This window comes from Actinia tenebrosa, unplaced genomic scaffold (genome assembly GCF_029948245.1).
Source record: "Actinia tenebrosa isolate PJP-AT-01 unplaced genomic scaffold, QUT_ActTen_1.0 PGA_scaffold0__85_contigs__length_37466705, whole genome shotgun sequence".
Classification (NCBI taxonomy): Eukaryota; Metazoa; Cnidaria; class Anthozoa; order Actiniaria; family Actiniidae; genus Actinia; species Actinia tenebrosa.
The window spans coordinates 8,039,602-8,057,257 of record NW_028292569.1 but is presented as its reverse complement, the minus strand read 5'-3'; the positions used below and the strand labels follow the sequence as shown (position 1 = coordinate 8,057,257).

Here is a 17,656-nt window from a genome sequence, read left to right as displayed (position 1 = left end):
ACCATGAAAAGATGAGAAAACTTACTGACGTTTCGGACGCTAGTCCTTCGTCTTTTACTCCGTTTTTTCATCTTTTCACAGTGAATAATTTACCTTTTTATCATTACTGTTTAATAAGAAAACCCCACACAGCTCAAACTGGTTTTTAGCTAGTTATCTCTTCAATCTGTAAGTAGACAAGGACCAAGAAAAATACCATTTTTGGCCGGCAGCAGTGAAAAAAAAGGGGTTCATCACAACTACTGAGTTTACATCATAAAAATTGCAGAAAGACAAAAGCAAACAACCTTTGTACTCAGGTGGAAATTTTTTTATTTTACAATTCTAAGCCACTTTACTCAGTTTAGACTCTTGAAGGGTACAGCATCTGAAGAAAAAGGCAAAAATCACACACTAGTTAGAAAACAATGCTAAAATTCATGTTTTCATTGATTCAATACTGTTATTGTTATTGAGTTTTATTACAAAATCAAAAATATACATATATATAATAAAGAGAATTGAAATCAAGCCTTGCACAATGATGGCATGTTTTGAATATCAAATGAATTATTCCCGATTGCTGAGCTCAGTTCAAGTGTAGTTAAAAACAGCATCAATGCCAAAGTTGGCATTTAAGACAATCTATGATTACATCATAGCTCAGGTGATCTGTCATACAAGTAGCTCACAAAAATAATTGTATGCAGTTGGAAAAAAACAATTAGTTTTGATATAAATTTCAAAAATTGCTATGTAGGTTTGGGTCCATACATTATGGCTATTATTGACCAGTTATGTGTGTCCCAGAACCCCAATTGAAGTTCCCCAAAAAACTGAGAAATGTATGCAAATGGTATTGTAGCAATATCAACAGAGTGTATATTTTTATAAAATATCTATCACAACTTACCACTCGTACAGTTGCACCCATGGACTTTGGAGGCAAGTTATGTCTAAATTTGGCTCGAACAACTCCACTGTTGCCGTGAGGTCTAGTTACTTTGCCCCAGACCACTCTAAGCTTGGTACCTTTCTTGTCTCCCTTGGTAACAGTTTTGGTCTTGGCTCGGTACACAAATGCAAGCCTCTTACCAAGATAAAAGTCTGTGTCTTGCTTCTTCTCTACACCTTCAATCTTGATCAATGATGTTGATGGGTGCTGATTTCTGAGACCCCTTTTGTAACCAAGGACAATGCCTTTGGTGTAAAGTCTAGAAAGCATGATAAAGACTATTGAAATGGAGCTGGATTTCCAATTACCACCACAAAAAAATTACAAGACATCAATTTTGTCCATTCTTTTTCCTTGGGAACACAAGTATGGAAAAGCAAAATTCACTCACAGGTCACCGAATATCATTGGAAAGTTAGGTTAATGTCTTTGTAGCACATGTCCTGTTGTTGCCTAGCAATGATTGTATTTTTCATGCAATTATGAAGAAGCATCAACCATTTATATTATAACTGCAAGTTATTTCCACACACATGATTTTTGGATACAAACTGGTTTTGCTTCACAATAGTTGATGGTGCTGTATTACTACTGCGGTTTATTATATTCTGTGAACTCAGACATTTCAATGGAATGTTGTGAAATTTGTTTTTACTGCTGCCAGTCAAAAATATAGAAGTTACTAATTGAATATTTTTGATTGACGGAAACTAAAAACAAATTTCACTATGCAGCTCGCAACTACCAAGTTATAGAATTTCAAAAAACTGCAGTAATGAAATGGCCCTTGTTTGCCAGTCCTATTTCTTCTTATTTTCTGAGTGTATTTTTAGGAATAAATACCACTCTACTATGAGTTAAGGCTACAGCCTGCATACAATCAATAGCAAAACATTTTTGGGTTCAAAAACATAGAACATAGAAGCCAAGACCAAAATGGTAAATGGGAAGTATGTTAATTAGATTTATCTAGTGATACATCTCATGGATTGTTCATAAATTGTTGCACTGGCAAAAAGCATGGAGGCTTATAACACATGCTTCATATCATCTGCGCATCTCAAATGAATACATCGGAGGATAATCATGTCATTTCCCAAAATACTTTCACTCTCAGCTTCTTTGTTCTATATTTGAACCCGAAAAAGATTTTGCAATCGAGTGTATAATATACTTGTATACTGACTGAAATGTGTTTGGGACAAAATACAATACTCACCGAGTGGGCTGCGACATCCTTGCGTGGATTCCTCGTAAACTGAACACAAATATTGATAATAATCGTTAGAATATACTATAACGAGTCTTCCTCTTCAACAGCTAGCTAAATTTTGCTTAACTGAAATTATATTTTGGTACGAAAACTACGATAGTAGGGAAATAGAAATCAATCCAACATCATGCAAACTGCACGGTTCTATAGCTTTACTCGACCAAAATATATTGACAAACTAAATGAGTCCAAAGCATGAAAACTTAGTTACATCTCCCCTTCCTCCTTGAAAGCGTTACAATCTAATTCTACTCCATATCAGCTAACGTAGTATTAAATTTTATTTAATTCAGACAAGCATTAAGACGCCATATTGCCAATCAACTTGACGAGGCAAAATTGTTTTATTGTCTTAGGAAATAAGCAAAATAACATCACATATGCTTAGGAAAGAATATACTCTCCCTGATGGGGCACAAAAATTTAAAGAAATGCACCAGATTATTCGAGATTAATAAGGATTTTAAACTCAATGTACCTTTATGTCTTTGGAAGGATTCACGGAGGAAAAAGAGAAAGATTGCGCCTGCACGTGCCCTGATAACATGTCAGCGGAAACATTAGTGTCCAGTCTCTTTCCTCTCATTACCATAGCAACCAGCTGATATATTCACTTTTGCACAATTCCTTCAAATTCTTTGTTATTTTTGCACCTTATGTTTTAAAATTTGTCTTAATTCTTGTCAAATAGGATTCCTTGGATATGGATTCGAGCCGCAGAGTACTTTCCTCTAGATCTCCAGCTACAAAATACGAGGTGATGCTGTTGGAAGACATCACGAGTAGAACTGTAGGCCCCTGTGAAGAAAGGATAGCTCTTTGCTTCAATGTCTTTGATGAAGTTCTACCCCACTTAGGTGTTTATCGGAAAATTATATCAATACTCAGGGAAGAACTGTACACTGCAGTTTATAGCTTAGACTATACGACGTTGCCGCCAAAAAAGGGGCTTAACAAGACCCCAGTTGTACAGCGTTTGCCATTTTTTGTTCTTGTAAATCGACTGTATGCAGAGAGAGACAAAATGGCTAAAATCCTGCAAGAAGAGATAAAAAAACTACAGAAAGACGTAGAAGAAAAAGAGAAAACCTTAGAAAAAAACTCTGCGCATATCGAAGAATTTAAGCAGCGAGTTAAAACACTTGAAGATGAGGTGTTTCACCTGAGAATGGATTTAGAAAACTGTACTCTTGAGAAGATGAAGTTGGAGGCAAATTTAGATCAAGAAAGAAGATCTCATGAGGCTAGTAAAGCTAGATACGAGAAGCGACTTACAAGTCTTAGAGAACAGCTTGTTAAGAGTGAAGATATGGTCAAAATGTTAAGGAAATATAAAGATGGATATGATGACTTGGAGGAAGCATTTAATGATAGCTCAGTGTTTGTGAAGAGGCCACATAATCCTGCGCCTTTGACTAAAAAATCACAAGTTATTCAAGAAATTGCATCTGCAAAGTTACTAGAAGAGCAACTCCTGACAGTACAGAATTCTATTATTGAGGAATTTGATACCTTTATTGAGAAAAACAAGTCAGATCCTTGCAATGAGCCTGCAGGATTGAGGAAGTGCTCAAGTAAGGGAACAAGATGGGACGAAGAAACTGAGGACATGAAGAAATTCTTAAAACTGCAACAAGAAACAGAAGAAAGGTTTAAAAAAAGTATTGCAGACATTGAAAATGAACTGCAATTGATAGAAATCCAACGTTCAACTCTTGAAGACAGGTTAGAACATCTGGAAGAGGAGAAGGGAGAAGAGAAGAAACGGGAAAGAAAAGGTGCCGCAAAGACAATTAAGGATGATGACGAAATAGATTTTGTTAAGATTATGAGTACACCTGGCCATGCCGACCCTTTCATTCCACACGAAAGGATAATGAGTAAATATGCAGCCATGATGTATTACTCTTGCAACCACGGCAAAAACTTTCATGAATTTAAAGATGCCAAGTTTTGTCCTAGTTGTGGGGAAACAACTTTATTATGCCCACATAAAGTAGGAGAAGAAAAACTTGTTTCGTTACCCCACAACTGTACACATATAAAGATCAAAAGACCGGTAGTCCACATTCTTAAAGATGAAAAGGCAGAATCATCTCTTCCAGGAACTCCTGACAGTATGAGAACCATGTCAGCTGGGACAATCACTCCCTCATATGGAGAGGAATATGTTGTGAAAACTCAACAGCACCTTACAACTTCCTACAAGAGGCTATGGGATGACCTAGCAGCTAGAACATCCATCAAGAGAAGAATTCCAAGACCTTTAGACAAGGAAAGGGTTCTATCAATCATATGCCAGTTCTATGCTACTTTGTTATGGCAAGATGACTTTGCTATGGAAGATGAACAGATCGTGTCTGTGCTTGAAACCTTGAATGCCTTTTTTCAGGAACGGTATATAATCCCAGATGTTGCTTACCTTGCCATGCATGACTTCCTCTCTGGAGTTGTCCAATATGCCCAGGAAAACCAATCCATTCAGTTGTTTGCACAAGCAATGTGTGGAAACCTTGACCCTGTTGTCATCCACTATGCACTGCTAATGAATGAAATCATTGATCTTGTGGATTGGGGCTCTGTGGATGATTTCAGGATTTTAGCACAGATCGTTTACCCATTCATGCATGAAGAAGACCTTGAACAATTCACTATGGGCTACACTTCCTTCAGTGAAAACAAGATCTCCAAAGAACTAGTTTCAGAATATCTCTTGTACATCATCTTGAAGTACAGAGAACCCTGTTTTCAGGATTCTGAAGTAAAGCTACTTCAACACCCAGGAAACACACCAGGATTCATGACAGATATAGAGTTTACTGAAGCCATTGATAACATTTGCCCATTAGCATCAGAGCGTTTAAGAAGGCGTCTATTTGCAGAGTCCTTGGAGCATATGCAGGATGCTGATGACGCTGTTAACATTATGAGACTATCACAGATCACTGGCTACTTAACACTTGTACAGATTTCTCCAGTAGTGAAAGATCACATAGCACAGAGAGTTGAAGAAGCAAGAGGTAAAACTGAAGAAGATCAAAATGATCCTAAAGAGGTAGTTGGCAACATCAAGAAACAGCTCCTGATGGAAGATGCTAAGAGCAAGGCAGCAGCCACTGGGAAAAAGATTCTAACCATAGAGTATGTACGTGCTGTCGCAGCACAGAACTCTAAAAGAGTGACAGCAAGGCAGATTAAAAGAGTAGAAGGTTACAGCTACTAAAAGTCTTACAACAACAAAGAATTGCAATTAATGGCCAAGGCTACAACCTTGTACACTTGTGAATATAGCTTTGCCATCATGGCCAGTTTTTCTTAAACTAGTAAGGAGCCAAGTTATAATCACTGTTGTAAAAACACAAATTTACATTTTTTTACCGCAAACGCATTGTGAGTTTCAAAAGTGCACACAGTTAAGACTATCGCTCAGGGGCAGATCCCGGCAGTGTCCTGTGTATGGGTATGCCAAAAGAGATTGCAAGGAAGTGAACTCTCCTCCTGTTCTTTTTAGTTTTCTTTGATTATTTTCATGTGTATGAACTAAACTGTTTTTCTCATATTTCCAGAAATGTATATATGTTACCAAGAAAAGTGGCTGGAATAGCATGTATGACAGTTAATAAAATAAAACATTCATTTCTGAATAAGACGTAGTGTTTACTTTTCTCATTGATAAACAAGTTGTTACAAGGTGTCTCATACAGCCAAATATTTCTAGTTGCACTTTGAATCAAAGATCTCAAGCCATAGAACATGACTATACATGTAAAATATCTCAGATTGAACTCTAATACATTATTAAATCAGCCATGCTTATGCATTACATGCAATCAAACAGGGGGTTATTAACTTGTCTCTCTTTGTCTCGACTATGAAAAATGTCAAACATACAATACAATTAGTCCTAAATCTTGCACCTCCATTGGATAACCTGACCAAACCACTATGACAATCTAGAAACATCTATACATCATAGTCATCATCAGCATCATCATGTTTTCTTTTCTGTGGAGTAATCAAAGGTTGTTGTGCACTTGCAACTGTCTCATCCATGCTTGGCAAAGCAGACACAGTCATAATGGATGCTGGATTAGTGCCAGATTGATTCCCTGGCTTAGTGGTGGTTGGTGTACTTATCTTGATGGTAGTGGGTGTACTTGTGCTGCTCTTTATTAAAGCTGGAACAGCTGCTTCACTTTTTATAACCTGAATGCACAAAGATAAAAAGGATAAAGTTCAAAGTTTTTACCACTGCAATTTCTTGGTGTTTTAGTAAAAAATATTATCAGAAATCATCTTGTTATAATTCAGATCAATATTTTAGCTGCCAACTCTTAGGGCAGTATCTTTACATTCTATGCATTTAAGGGCAAAGACAGGCTTTTTCCATGGTCTAAGAGTTGTATTCTTTGAAACTGTCATATTTATGACATCGTACTGTAACCATTACAAACTGCAATCTTGAAATCACTTGCAATGCATGTCATTAACTTATTGATACGTACCTTAATAGAAGTTGGAACACTTCCTGTTGGGGTGGGTCTTGCAGCTGTGGTGATGCTTGGTTCTGGCTTAACTTGAGGGCTTTGCAAACTGCTGCTAGTACTAATATTTGTTACTAACAATTGAGGTGTTGAAGCTATAGACCTGGCTGCTGTTGTTGATATAGGTACAGCTGAAGACTGAGGTCGAACCACTTGAACAACAGTTGATGGTTTTACAATACTGCTTGTGGAAGAGGAAGAAATAGAATTGGTTCTGCTGATGGCAGGAGATGGACGCATAGGAGGCTGTAAAAATACATTGAAAGCTTTGAGCAGTCGGTTTATGAACTAAGAGAAAGTGGTAAAACATATTTACTAACCTTCTTTTGTGCTCTGACTTTGTAGTTTTTTCCTGTGAGACAATATCGATCTGGTGGCAATCTTAAACCACTTTTGGGCTGAAATTGAGGTAATGGAATCCTATTCTTTTGTCTGGCAATTTCTATGAGAAACTGTAAACAAAACACTTATTAGCTTCAAAAGTATAATTTATCCATCAATAAATAAGCCAATCAATAACTCACACATTCGCCCACTCTACTCGCTCAGTATTATTCTCAATCACTGAATAAATAAATAATAATTAAATCTGTCAATACAAACACTAAATCAAAATATGACAACCAATTTGAATAGCTATTGTTCTGCACTTACTAGCCTCTCATACATGTGAACACACTTTTGTGTTTTCATGTGAACATGGGACTAGTCAGCTGTTAGTCAGTGCAGAATAATAGTTATCCAAATTGGCTAACATATTTTGATTCGGTGCATGTTGTAATGTTGGTCCAACCTGGGAGGTATACTCACATCTCTTGGGGGTGGACTGGTGTATGAATGGTCAAGGCGGGATTGAATAGCAAGCTGAACATCATCCGTATCTATGTCTTTCTTGCCTGCATGACTAGAATATGCTTTGGCATCATCCAAAACCATTGTAACATATCCTAAGTAAAATATGACAGTTAAACACCATCTTTATTATTCTTGTATTACTATAACAAGCAATCAGTACCAAACACACAGCATTCTCTTGATATTTGGAATCAAATTTAGAGCTCATCATTTCATTCTACTGTTGTCATAGCAACGAAATAAATTTTCATGACACATTCTCAAGCTTGACCAGCCCTTTAGTTCAGCAAATATTGCCCTATGGGATAGTTAACTGTAATATACTAGCCATTCAAACTTGTTTAGGTCATTTCTCTGGCGGTGTAAATAAGCAGAACACCCTTTCGAGCCTCCTTAATTCAATTTTCGCCATTTCTCTTGACACCCATGGCTAGTCAATAAACTTATAATGCTTCTTATAATCCAAAAAAATAATAATCAAAAACAATAAATAAATATTAAACTTCACTCCAGAGTTGCTCTATATATAATTTATCCCAAAGAAGTAGAACGATGGATGTTTTGAGAGTCTCTTCTGAGGTGGTTTGATTTTGTCCTTACGATATGTAAATTCTAGCATCTGATTGACGACTCTTGGTTCGTAGTCGCTTATCCCCATCTCTCTTAATATCGCTCCCATAACCAGAGCATCTTTAGGAGTACTTTTAGCAGCGGGTTTACTGCTTTCATTTGTACTTGCTGCTGTGTTACCATCCGCTTGACTGGCCGCCATCTTGAAAACGAGCCCGCTATCACTCTGCACCGCTGGACATAATTACCCATCATCCCATGCAATGATAATCAAAATGGCGGCCAAGATGAACAGAGAGACAAGCACAAAGGATGTTGTTAACAGTATTCTGGATGATTATGAAAAATTAACCCGGTGAGGCTTTATACTTCTCGTATAAACAAATATAGGGGCAATGTTTATGATATTTTTTTGAATGAACTTTTAACGTGTTTACCATATTTGCCAAGGTATTAATCTTTTTTTTTCTATAAATTATTACAGGCAGCTCTTTGAAAATCTTTCTGTCTTTTCGTTATATCGAGGGAAAAACGACGCCTCTGAGGGAGACACTACTGAGGTAAACTACTTGTGCAAATGCTCCAGCGAAAAGCAATTTCTTGCTCCAGTGTCCGTATTTGAATGCAAAGAGACAGAGAGACAGAGAGATCTAGAGACAGAAGGCAGGGTAGACTCTTCCACAGTCTCTCGCTCGTCCGTTCCGTCTCCACGCTTAGAGACTGTTACGGTACAATGACCAAAAGGACTTATGGGTCCCGTAAACTTGGACCCAGCATGCTTTGGGAACCAAAATACTTGTCCACAGTCTCTCTGGTTTTTGCCGCCATCTTGAAAATATTGAAACAAGAGAGACTGTGGACGAGTATTTTGGTTCCCAAAGCACGCTGGGTCCAAGTTTTCGGGACCCATAAGTCCTTTTGGTCATTGTACCGTTACAGTCTTTAAGCATGGAGACGGAACGGACAAGCGAGAGACTGTGGAAGAGTCTAAAGGCAGGGCTGGGGGGATTGTCTGGGGAGGAAGGGGAAGGGGGGGAGTTACATCCAAAACATCCAACGTAAGCCAGAGTAGGTATGTTCATTTCAGTGTCAACCCTTGATAAAATTCTGCTGCTTTTATTAGATTGTAAATAAATTAACAGAAAAAGATAAAGAACTGCAAGCAGCAATCAAAATAGGTATGTCTCAACTGATGGAATTCAATGCAATATGTACCACATGACCAGTTAATGTGACCAGTTAATGTGATCAGTCAGAAGTATTGTCCTAAGAGGTGTTTGGCTGGACAATTAATTATTGTCTATTGCAATAGACTGTTTTCTCAAGGTTGCGTGCACATCCAAATTTAAGGAACTTGACGGGCCACAATACCAGAACACTAGCTTTATGATGAGTATTATCATGCATTGCTATGAAATTTTTTTTGATAAAATATTCATTAAAGCTATTATTCTCCTCTTTAGATATAAAACTGTCTTTTCAATTTTATTAAATTTGCATTTTTCAGTTTCGTGGCCCGTCAATTTGGATGCGCACGCAACCTTGAGAAAACAGTCTATTGACTGGCAATTATTTTGAGCCCAGAGGGGTCAGAAAAATGATACACATGGCATAATTTGCATTGACCTAATTTTTATATGTTTTGTACAAAGCTAAAGAACAAATGGATTGTCAACTTCAAATTCAAGTCACTAAAGAAAATATGGCCAAGAAAGATCAAGAAATTTTGAGACTTGAAAATCAGTTAAAAGAAACTGAGCAGATATTGGTAAGACTAGAGTGGAAAACAATTATTGTTTTCAAACAGAATGTTTTTGAATCATTCTGTATAGTGTTTAATTTAGTTTGTTTTTCCAACTAGTCACAGGCAGTTTTCCAGGCCAAAAAGAAGTTAAAAGCAATAGAACAAGCCAATAGAGGTATTTAGTGAATACATATAACTATATATGTACATATATTTATCAATGTATTGATAATCAATTATTGTTGGTAAACACCAATGCATCAACCAATCTTTATAGCTAAAAATTCCAGTACCTTAAAATTCCAGTTATAAGCTCTAATAACTAGAAAAAAGTTTGGAATGAAGAACAAGTTGTTATTTCTTTCTTTCACTTTCTGACTCTCTTATGCATCATCAATGTTAGGAATGCAAGATACCAGAGATGGTCTTATTACTGGAAGGATAATTGTGTTAGCAGACTAGTTATACAGTATTTCAATGAACACTTATGATTGTTTCCAAGGTTCTGTGTCTTCCGAGGAGCTTATCAAGTATGCTCATAAGATAAGCAGCAGCAGTGCTGTAGAAGCACCAACAACTTGGATGCCAGGTAATCCATGAATAAATATCACCTCTTGACCTAACCTCTTTCACTCTGTTGCACATGAGGCTTATGAATACATATGCACCCACAATAATCCATGGTATCCCATTAGGAGCATAAGCAGGGGGGCACTTTGGAGGCCAAAGATGGCCAAAATGAGGACTTTTAAGAATTTATGTGGTAATTTTAAAAACATTTTTTTCAAATTTAGAATTTATGCAGTAATTTTCTTTCTTTTTTTAATAAAATGTAAAACGTAAAACGTAATGCCAGCTTTTTTATGTTTTCTATCAGGTGATCAAGGACGACCTTACCCACTAGATATAGAGATGAGGTCTGGACTACTTGGTAAACTTGGGGAAGGATTAGATACTATTCCTGCCTCTACCCTCACTATGGATGGGACATCAATGGCTACAACCACATCCTTAGCTGATGGTAAGAAAGTGCTACTGTGTGTAATATCTGGGAGTAAATCATGTGTACTATACATGTCAGTCAAAAAGCGTCTTTCCTACAGAATATTATGATAATTTGATAATCAAATCAAGGGTGCCATAGCTTTAGTGCACTCACCTCTGGGGTCTCTGGCTCAATTTCTAGACTCCACATCACATCACATGAGAAGATTTTGGTTGGGTTTCTCCCTTGATTTGAGAATATTTTACCAGGCTTTTCAGTTTTCATCCCTCTACAAACATTTAAACCTGACTACAGCTGTAGCTAAATTCCAATTTTAGCTGTGGGTTATATTAGGTGTTCCTGACTTTGATCAGCCTAGGGTTGCTTTAGGGAGTAAGAAGCACTAGCAAACTCCTCACTGACCATTACTTGTTTGGTTTGCATTTTCCTTTACATCATAGAGACCAGGGCCTGGTTGTATGAAGGGTGAATAGTGCTATCCAACGAATAATCTTATCCAGTGGATAAGTCAATGCTGTTTTTCAATAGATTTATCCACTGGATAAGATTTATCTGTCAGATAGCACTATCCACCCTTCATATAACCAGGCCCCACATTTAAAGATGACATACTTTCATCTTAAACATTCTATACTTCTGTCATGACATCAATCTGTCTTATTAATTATCCTTACCTGTGCTAACAAACACTTTATTGAAATGCTTTCAGACGGTATCATAAATGGTCAATCAACAGTGGGTTTATCATGGCAGTCACATTTACAAAGATTACCCAATACAATAGAGGTATACGAAATTCTACTGTGAATTCCTATTCAAAACATTATTTGCTTTTAAAGATCTCTTGCATCTTGCATCTTGCTTCAGGGAATTTTCCCTGGGTTCTGCGGTGTCCCCTCCTCAAAAATCAACTCCTGAATCTTAATTCGATCTTAGAAGATATTTTCAATCAATAGGGTTAAACTCTTATATCTCCTATAAGAATAAATTTATTCCTAATATTTGGAATAAAAAATGAGTTCCAAAGACTTTTATCACACGAATGAAACCAGAAATGATATAGACCTCTTCACCTTGAGCGTAATATTTTCCCATTTCAGACCACAAGTCATTCTCTTGAGAATAAAATTCTTTGTTTGAGTTGTATCCATATTCATGTGTCTTCTCATGCACAAATTATTATTAGACAAAGAAATGATACTCTAGGGAATGTCACGTGATCTGAAATGGAAAAACATGACGGTTAAGAGAGCGGTTTATTCATTGATCTTCCAACAAATTGATCTACATTTAGAATTAATGTAAATCTGAGAGGTCTGTTAAGTGAGTTCACCAAGACTTTTATTTTACATTCTATGTCATTCAACCTCTTTTCTTTCTCCAGCAAGACACGACTAGTGATGGGAACATAGGAGCTGCAAATGGCCGGCCAGATCACGCGGTAACAGAAGAAGCAGAAATCATGTCATCATCATCATCGTCCTCATCCAGTGACAGTCCTTAATGATGTTATCTTTGATTTTGTGCCGATAAATAACAATTATAACAGTAATATTAAACGCGATTGCTAAATAGCTTATAGAAAGGTAGCCCTTTTTATTCGTTTAGTTTGTTATTTACATGATACATCGAAGTACCACTCATTCACAAAGAAATAGGCTTGGGAACTGAATAAAGAGATGAAGATAGGATGGGAGACAACACCCCATTTGTTTAGTTTGTTATATACATGATACGTTGAAGTACCACTCATTCACAAAGAAATAGGCTTGGGGGAACTAGACAAAATGCTGACGATAGAATGGAAGACAACAGACTGCACATTCGAAGGCTTGCCGCGCTTGCAATTTGTCTTAGCAGAGCAAGCAAAGGTTACGGCTACAAGTAACTAAAACTGATCGTTGAACCTAGATGGCTGGTAGGCTAGTACCTTCAATGTTGATTGTGTACAGAGGTGCCTCTACCCAGCTCTCGTTTTCATTTCAGAATTCGATTCTTTTCGCATGAATTTGGATTCTTTGGAGGTTACGTTCATAAACATTTCAAAATAACGATATTTTTTAGTTCTGATAATAATATCTCGGATAGTGATGATGAATGACTGTTTATATGATAAATCTTTTTCCGCATTTGATTCCGACCCATGCGTTTTACAGTTAAGCGATCGAGTTCAGTTGAATTCTCTGTTTGTGAAGACCATATTTTTACTTTATTTTGACTAATCAAAAATGCCCTCTATATCATATTTAGCTTCTTATCTGACCTAAACCACAGATAGTGAGGCAATTAATATACCACGAAAAGTAACCGAGTATAGTGACGCACAGGCCTTAATTCTCCATCTGAGTTCGATGGACAAACAATGTGTTCAGTCGTAGTCTTTGGCTTCGGTACACACGCGCACGTTTAATTTTTGATGTAATGATTGCTTATATATGACATCCAAATGGGTTTTTGTTGACAAATTCAGACATGACATGCGGGTACTTAACACGAATAATCTGACAACCTATTTGTTCTTGTAATATCTCGATAACCACTCATCTCATCTCTTAATTCTCAGTTCATGGAATGCGTGAAAAAGACGTGGCGCCGAGAAAAGATGTTAAATATGGAATTATCATGCTTGTATGGTATGTTCGCACATTTGCTTTCCAAAAAGGCTGTTGTTTGCACTCGTTGAGCGCGCGCGTAAACAATAAAAAAATACAGCAAAGGACCAAGTATGATACCTGAGGTACGCCATGTGCTATTGACGTGCTATAGTCATGCATTACACAAGTAATGATTGAAGGTTTAAAATGAAGTAAGGTTGCTGACAGGTGGTAATGTCAGAGTGATGCATGACGTCATCTAACCCATGAAACTAAAACTACTTTTTCATACAGTCAAATAGACAAGAAAACAATGGAAATAAGATCTCACCTCTATAAGACTACCGTTAGACAATTTCGAGGGTTCAGTAAAACCACTCTAACCTTCACTTAAAAGATGCACGAATATTGTTGCTATGTATCTAAAACTGCTACACATTTAAATGAGTCTCTTGCGTTGCGTATACTCATGCTTAACTCGAAGAGCCGTTTCTCTTAACGCTACGCACTTCCATGTATTTAGCATTTTGTCTTTTGGCTGATTCACAGGAACCCCAATTTAGATAAAAGTGAAAGGTGAAAATAAAATCGAAAAAAATGGAATAAATAATTTTTTAAATTTTAGGTCAAGATGATACGAAAGAGTAAAGAAATCTATACAAAAAGTACTAGAACATTTTTTTCGTACGCGATTCACCAACGAATACCTATGTTAATAATAACAATAATAATAGTTGATTTAATCGCTTATCGTCTAAGAGCGTAGAGTTCGTTCAAAATACGAACATTCTCTCAACCTATATAAATTATTTTGATGTTACACTTGTAAGAGACCGACTCCTTGAAGCGCCCGATACAGACATGACGATATAGAAAGGAACTCGGGTACTTGGACCGGCTCTTTGAGCACACGGTTATCAGTTCTATGTGTTTTCTATGCGCTTTATTGAAATCAAAGGGAAGGGAATAGTTTGTTTTTCTAATATCAGATAACAGTAAACTTGGAATCAATAAAAGCAGAGCATACATCAACAAAGGAGTCAGTATCCATGACGTCCATCCCTTGGTCAGTGGGAAGGCCTTATGTCTCAACATAAAATGCCGCTTGAAATTATTAGTTCAAGTTTCGTCTACGTTAGTTATCCACGCCTCAAGCTGCAGGTAGTAGTTATACATCTAACCTACGGACCGGCTAAAATGATTAATTAGAATTCTAAAGATTTTATTGTAGGATAGAACTACAAGCCTAAGAATAACAATACCAATACTTTCCCAAAAGATAGTTTTGAGGAAAATGTTTTCCACTGATTCGAAAACGTCATCACTTTTCCTAGTCCGCGCATGCGCACTTGATTGATTTGATTGATAACCTCGTCATCAAGATCGTATAAAGATCCCTAAATTATGAGGACAGCTGTACCAGGAGACCTTGAGGGAAACACGTGGTTGGCTATTTTCGTCGGAATGGAATTGTTTCTTAAAATAGCAGATTCAGTTGGGCTAATAATCTAGTTTTGATTGGCTTTTTAAAAATATTTCTGGAAGAAGATCGGTTAATTTTGAGTCGATTGTCGGATCCACGTGACAAAATTGTGTGTGTGTGTGTGGGACGAGGAAAATTAAAATTAAAAGTCAGTACGTATTTCTTGGCTGGTAGAAATTATGAAGAATAAGCAGAAAAAAGGTAATCGATTTTCCACCCACGTTGACCACCCACGCCAAGTCAGCGATAAAAGCACCCTATTGGTCTGTTAAGGCCTTCATCTTAAGCTGCGGTGATCTCTGACAGCACAGTTGGTCAGTTTAAAAAACCCAACCATTTTGGGACTTGTTAAAAGAATCCTTAGAGAGCGACATCGTCAAAGGAATATATGTGGAGTCCTGGAATAGTGAACGGCTAAAGCGGACGTTGAATCAAGCCGAGGGTAAAGGCCAGTAGATTTGGTGGTAAGTGTTAAACTGTTAGTTCAAGCTACTGAAAAACGGAAATTATGAGAATATATTCGTCAAAATATATCATATAAATAACACTTTTTTATAACTTCCCCGTCAGTCATGGCTATGATTATAAGATCTCTGCGGGCCGGAATACAGTCATTATTTTTTAGTACTACGACAAGAAAAAACTGGTATAAAGGCTTTTTTTAAATCATATGTTTTGAATTTTAGTAATGCAAAATGTTGTCAAATTTAAATTTATTTAAGTCAAAAAATATATAATTTTTGTCGATTGAAAAAATATCAATTTTCCATGCCTGATGAATTCATTCCTATCTAGACTTATCTTAGAAACATTAATAATATGGCACATCATATTATATTACTTAATTTGAAAGTTTGTTTTTAAAATCGTACAGGTATTATTTTTTTCCGTAATGTGTTCTAAATTTTCTAAAAGAGGGATCTTAGTTCGCGTATAATCGTTACTGACAATCCTGCGAATTACATCTAAATGGCTTATAATCGGCATGTCTTATATTATTGGTAGTTATTAGTAGTTATTAGTCTTATTATTAGTAGTTTATTGGCTGGTACTATGTAAGGTCAGTACTGGACTGCACCATAGACTGATCCAAGGGAGGCTATAACCCGCCACCATTTTCAGTTCCTGGGTAGGCTCGTCATCTGTTTCTCGTAGTTTAGCTCAGCTGTTTTGACTAGGACTATTAGCTCAGCTGGATGTGAACGATGAGAAAAACGATGGGCACATGCTTATGCTTCTAAGTATTCTAAGTCATTATGACATCGAAGTTGAGCTAAATAATGTAGAAAATGTATGCGCAATGTCTCTTAAGAAAACAGCCAGAGTGAAGCAGTTTCATTGAAATTATCTAAATAATGTTGGTTAAAAAATTAAGATCCTAGGTTGGATTTGAAAACTTATAAAAATGTTTGCTTGTGGTAGTCAAAGAAATTTCCATTTTATTCCTATCTTGGCTTGACGGCCTTCGCTAAAAATTCTATCAGTGAACAAAAGATTTTTGAAGTCCACTTCAGTTGATCAGTTCACTATTTTTGCTCAGGTTCACCGTAAATGAGCGAGCTTCGTAACGGTTCATCTTAAGGGACCAGAACAATCTGCTTTTTCGTGTAACGGCCGGGTAAGAATCCTCAAGTAAAACCAATATTCAACATTCCTGGAGTCAAGATTAACATACGAACACTAAAGTCTTGCGACATTACATATTCAACATCCCACACAGAAGAGCTCACAAGTAACTACTTTTCGTCAAAAAAGCTTCCTGTTTTTGTTTCGCCCACAGGTTGGTTTTCCAATAATATATGAATGTGGTGCCTGTCAATTAGCAGTCACAGTGTTGGTTTACATCCAATTATAAGAAGCATATCTATCACGTGTTTCAAATATAAGCCAATTGTAATACGAAATACAGCTTCGAAATTCTCCCCAATTTATAAAACTCAGGTGTTTCCAAGTTGCGCTTTTCGCATTCAAACTATATCTTGGTAAGGTTTTTATCTTTCGGCTTCTCTTATACAGCAAATACTCAAAAAAAATACAATACAATACAACATTATTTTATTGTATCGATACCTTGAATTTCGAAAAGCCCGGGGAAAACCCGAATCCATGGAAGTAAACTCTGTTCACCGAGATCCCTCTAAAGGCATTATAGTGACCTCTGATCCCTTGACGAATTGAAACGCTATCGCAGGCCTGTTTCTGGATCAAATGGTTTATGATATTGTTTTTAAGGTTCATTTTAGATCCATCGCAGTTCAAGCAAGGCAGCAAGAGTCCAATTCTGGTAACTGAGTGGACTGAATATAATGGAATGAATATCGTGCTAGAGTTCGGTGAGGAGGTACAATATGCACTCGTATGTATATTGTACGACTCTCATCGTAGTCTACATGAACCTATAAATCACTCAACCACGTGGCCCAGCCCTTGGTACTACACCTACTCGTCCATAGGGATGTAGGACGAAATGTAAGGTATTTAATATTTATCTCGCATGCATGTTGTACGACTTTCATCGTAGTCTACATGAACCTATATCACTCAACCACGTGGCCCAGCCCTTGGTACTACTACACCTACTCGTCCATAGGGATGTAGGACGAAATGTAAGGTATTTAATATTTATCTCGCATGCATGTTGTACGAATCTCAT

At 36.9% G+C, this 17,656-nt stretch overlaps 4 protein-coding genes across 4 annotated transcripts; 2 read left to right on the top strand and 2 right to left on the bottom strand.

Annotated features, from left to right (window-relative positions):
* Positions 1-288: 288 nt before the first annotated feature.
* On the bottom strand, positions 289-2,752 carry LOC116289970 (large ribosomal subunit protein eL33). The gene is made up of 4 exons (XM_031696930.2): positions 2,686-2,752; positions 2,154-2,192; positions 893-1,193; positions 289-367 (listed from the first exon to the last, which is right to left on the bottom strand). The coding sequence occupies exons 2-4, from the start codon at positions 2,168-2,170 to the stop codon at positions 344-346; spliced, it is 342 nt and encodes a 113-aa protein (XP_031552790.1). The 5' UTR covers positions 2,171-2,192; positions 2,686-2,752; the 3' UTR covers positions 289-343.
* Positions 2,753-2,821: 69 nt separating this feature from the next.
* Positions 2,822-5,854, top strand: LOC116289967 (uncharacterized). The gene has a single exon (XM_031696927.2). It carries the CDS (start codon positions 2,911-2,913, stop codon positions 5,428-5,430), a length of 2,520 nt encoding a protein of 839 aa, XP_031552787.2. The 5' UTR covers positions 2,822-2,910; the 3' UTR covers positions 5,431-5,854.
* LOC116289968 (transcription initiation factor TFIID subunit 9B) lies at positions 5,844-8,401 on the bottom strand. The gene is made up of 5 exons (XM_031696928.2): positions 8,207-8,401; positions 7,562-7,698; positions 7,072-7,203; positions 6,713-6,997; positions 5,844-6,413 (listed from the first exon to the last, which is right to left on the bottom strand). Exons 1-5 carry the CDS (start codon positions 8,376-8,378, stop codon positions 6,171-6,173), a joined length of 969 nt encoding a protein of 322 aa, XP_031552788.1. The 5' UTR covers positions 8,379-8,401; the 3' UTR covers positions 5,844-6,170.
* A 35-nt stretch (positions 8,402-8,436) lies between these two features.
* LOC116289969 (mediator of RNA polymerase II transcription subunit 4) lies at positions 8,437-12,652 on the top strand. The gene is made up of 9 exons (XM_031696929.1): positions 8,437-8,531; positions 8,661-8,736; positions 9,300-9,354; positions 9,829-9,944; positions 10,038-10,095; positions 10,423-10,509; positions 10,798-10,941; positions 11,636-11,712; positions 12,311-12,652. The coding sequence occupies exons 1-9, from the start codon at positions 8,440-8,442 to the stop codon at positions 12,428-12,430; spliced, it is 825 nt and encodes a 274-aa protein (XP_031552789.1). The 5' UTR covers positions 8,437-8,439; the 3' UTR covers positions 12,431-12,652.
* Positions 12,653-17,656: the final 5,004 nt, after the last annotated feature.

Coding starts and splice junctions, on each gene's coding strand:
- LOC116289970 (XM_031696930.2), bottom strand. Junction 368..892: donor TGGGTGCAACTGTACGAGTG/GTAAGTTGTGAT, acceptor CTTTTTCTTCAG/ATGCTGTACCCTTCAAGAGT.
- LOC116289967 (XM_031696927.2), top strand. CDS start 2,911: ATGGATTCGAGCCGCAGAGTACTTTCCTCTAGATCTCCAGCTACAAAA.
- LOC116289969 (XM_031696929.1), top strand. CDS start 8,440: ATGATAATCAAAATGGCGGCCAAGATGAACAGAGAGACAAGCACAAAG. Junction 9,945..10,037: donor AAGAAACTGAGCAGATATTG/GTAAGACTAGAG, acceptor TTTTCCAACTAG/TCACAGGCAGTTTTCCAGGC. Junction 11,713..12,310: donor GATTACCCAATACAATAGAG/GTATACGAAATT, acceptor TTCTTTCTCCAG/CAAGACACGACTAGTGATGG.
- LOC116289968 (XM_031696928.2), bottom strand. CDS start 8,378: ATGGCGGCCAGTCAAGCGGATGGTAACACAGCAGCAAGTACAAATGAA. Junction 7,699..8,206: donor GATGCTAGAATTTACATATC/GTAAGGACAAAA, acceptor TATTTTACTTAG/GATATGTTACAATGGTTTTG. Junction 6,998..7,071: donor AAGTCAGAGCACAAAAGAAG/GTTAGTAAATAT, acceptor GTATTTTTACAG/CCTCCTATGCGTCCATCTCC.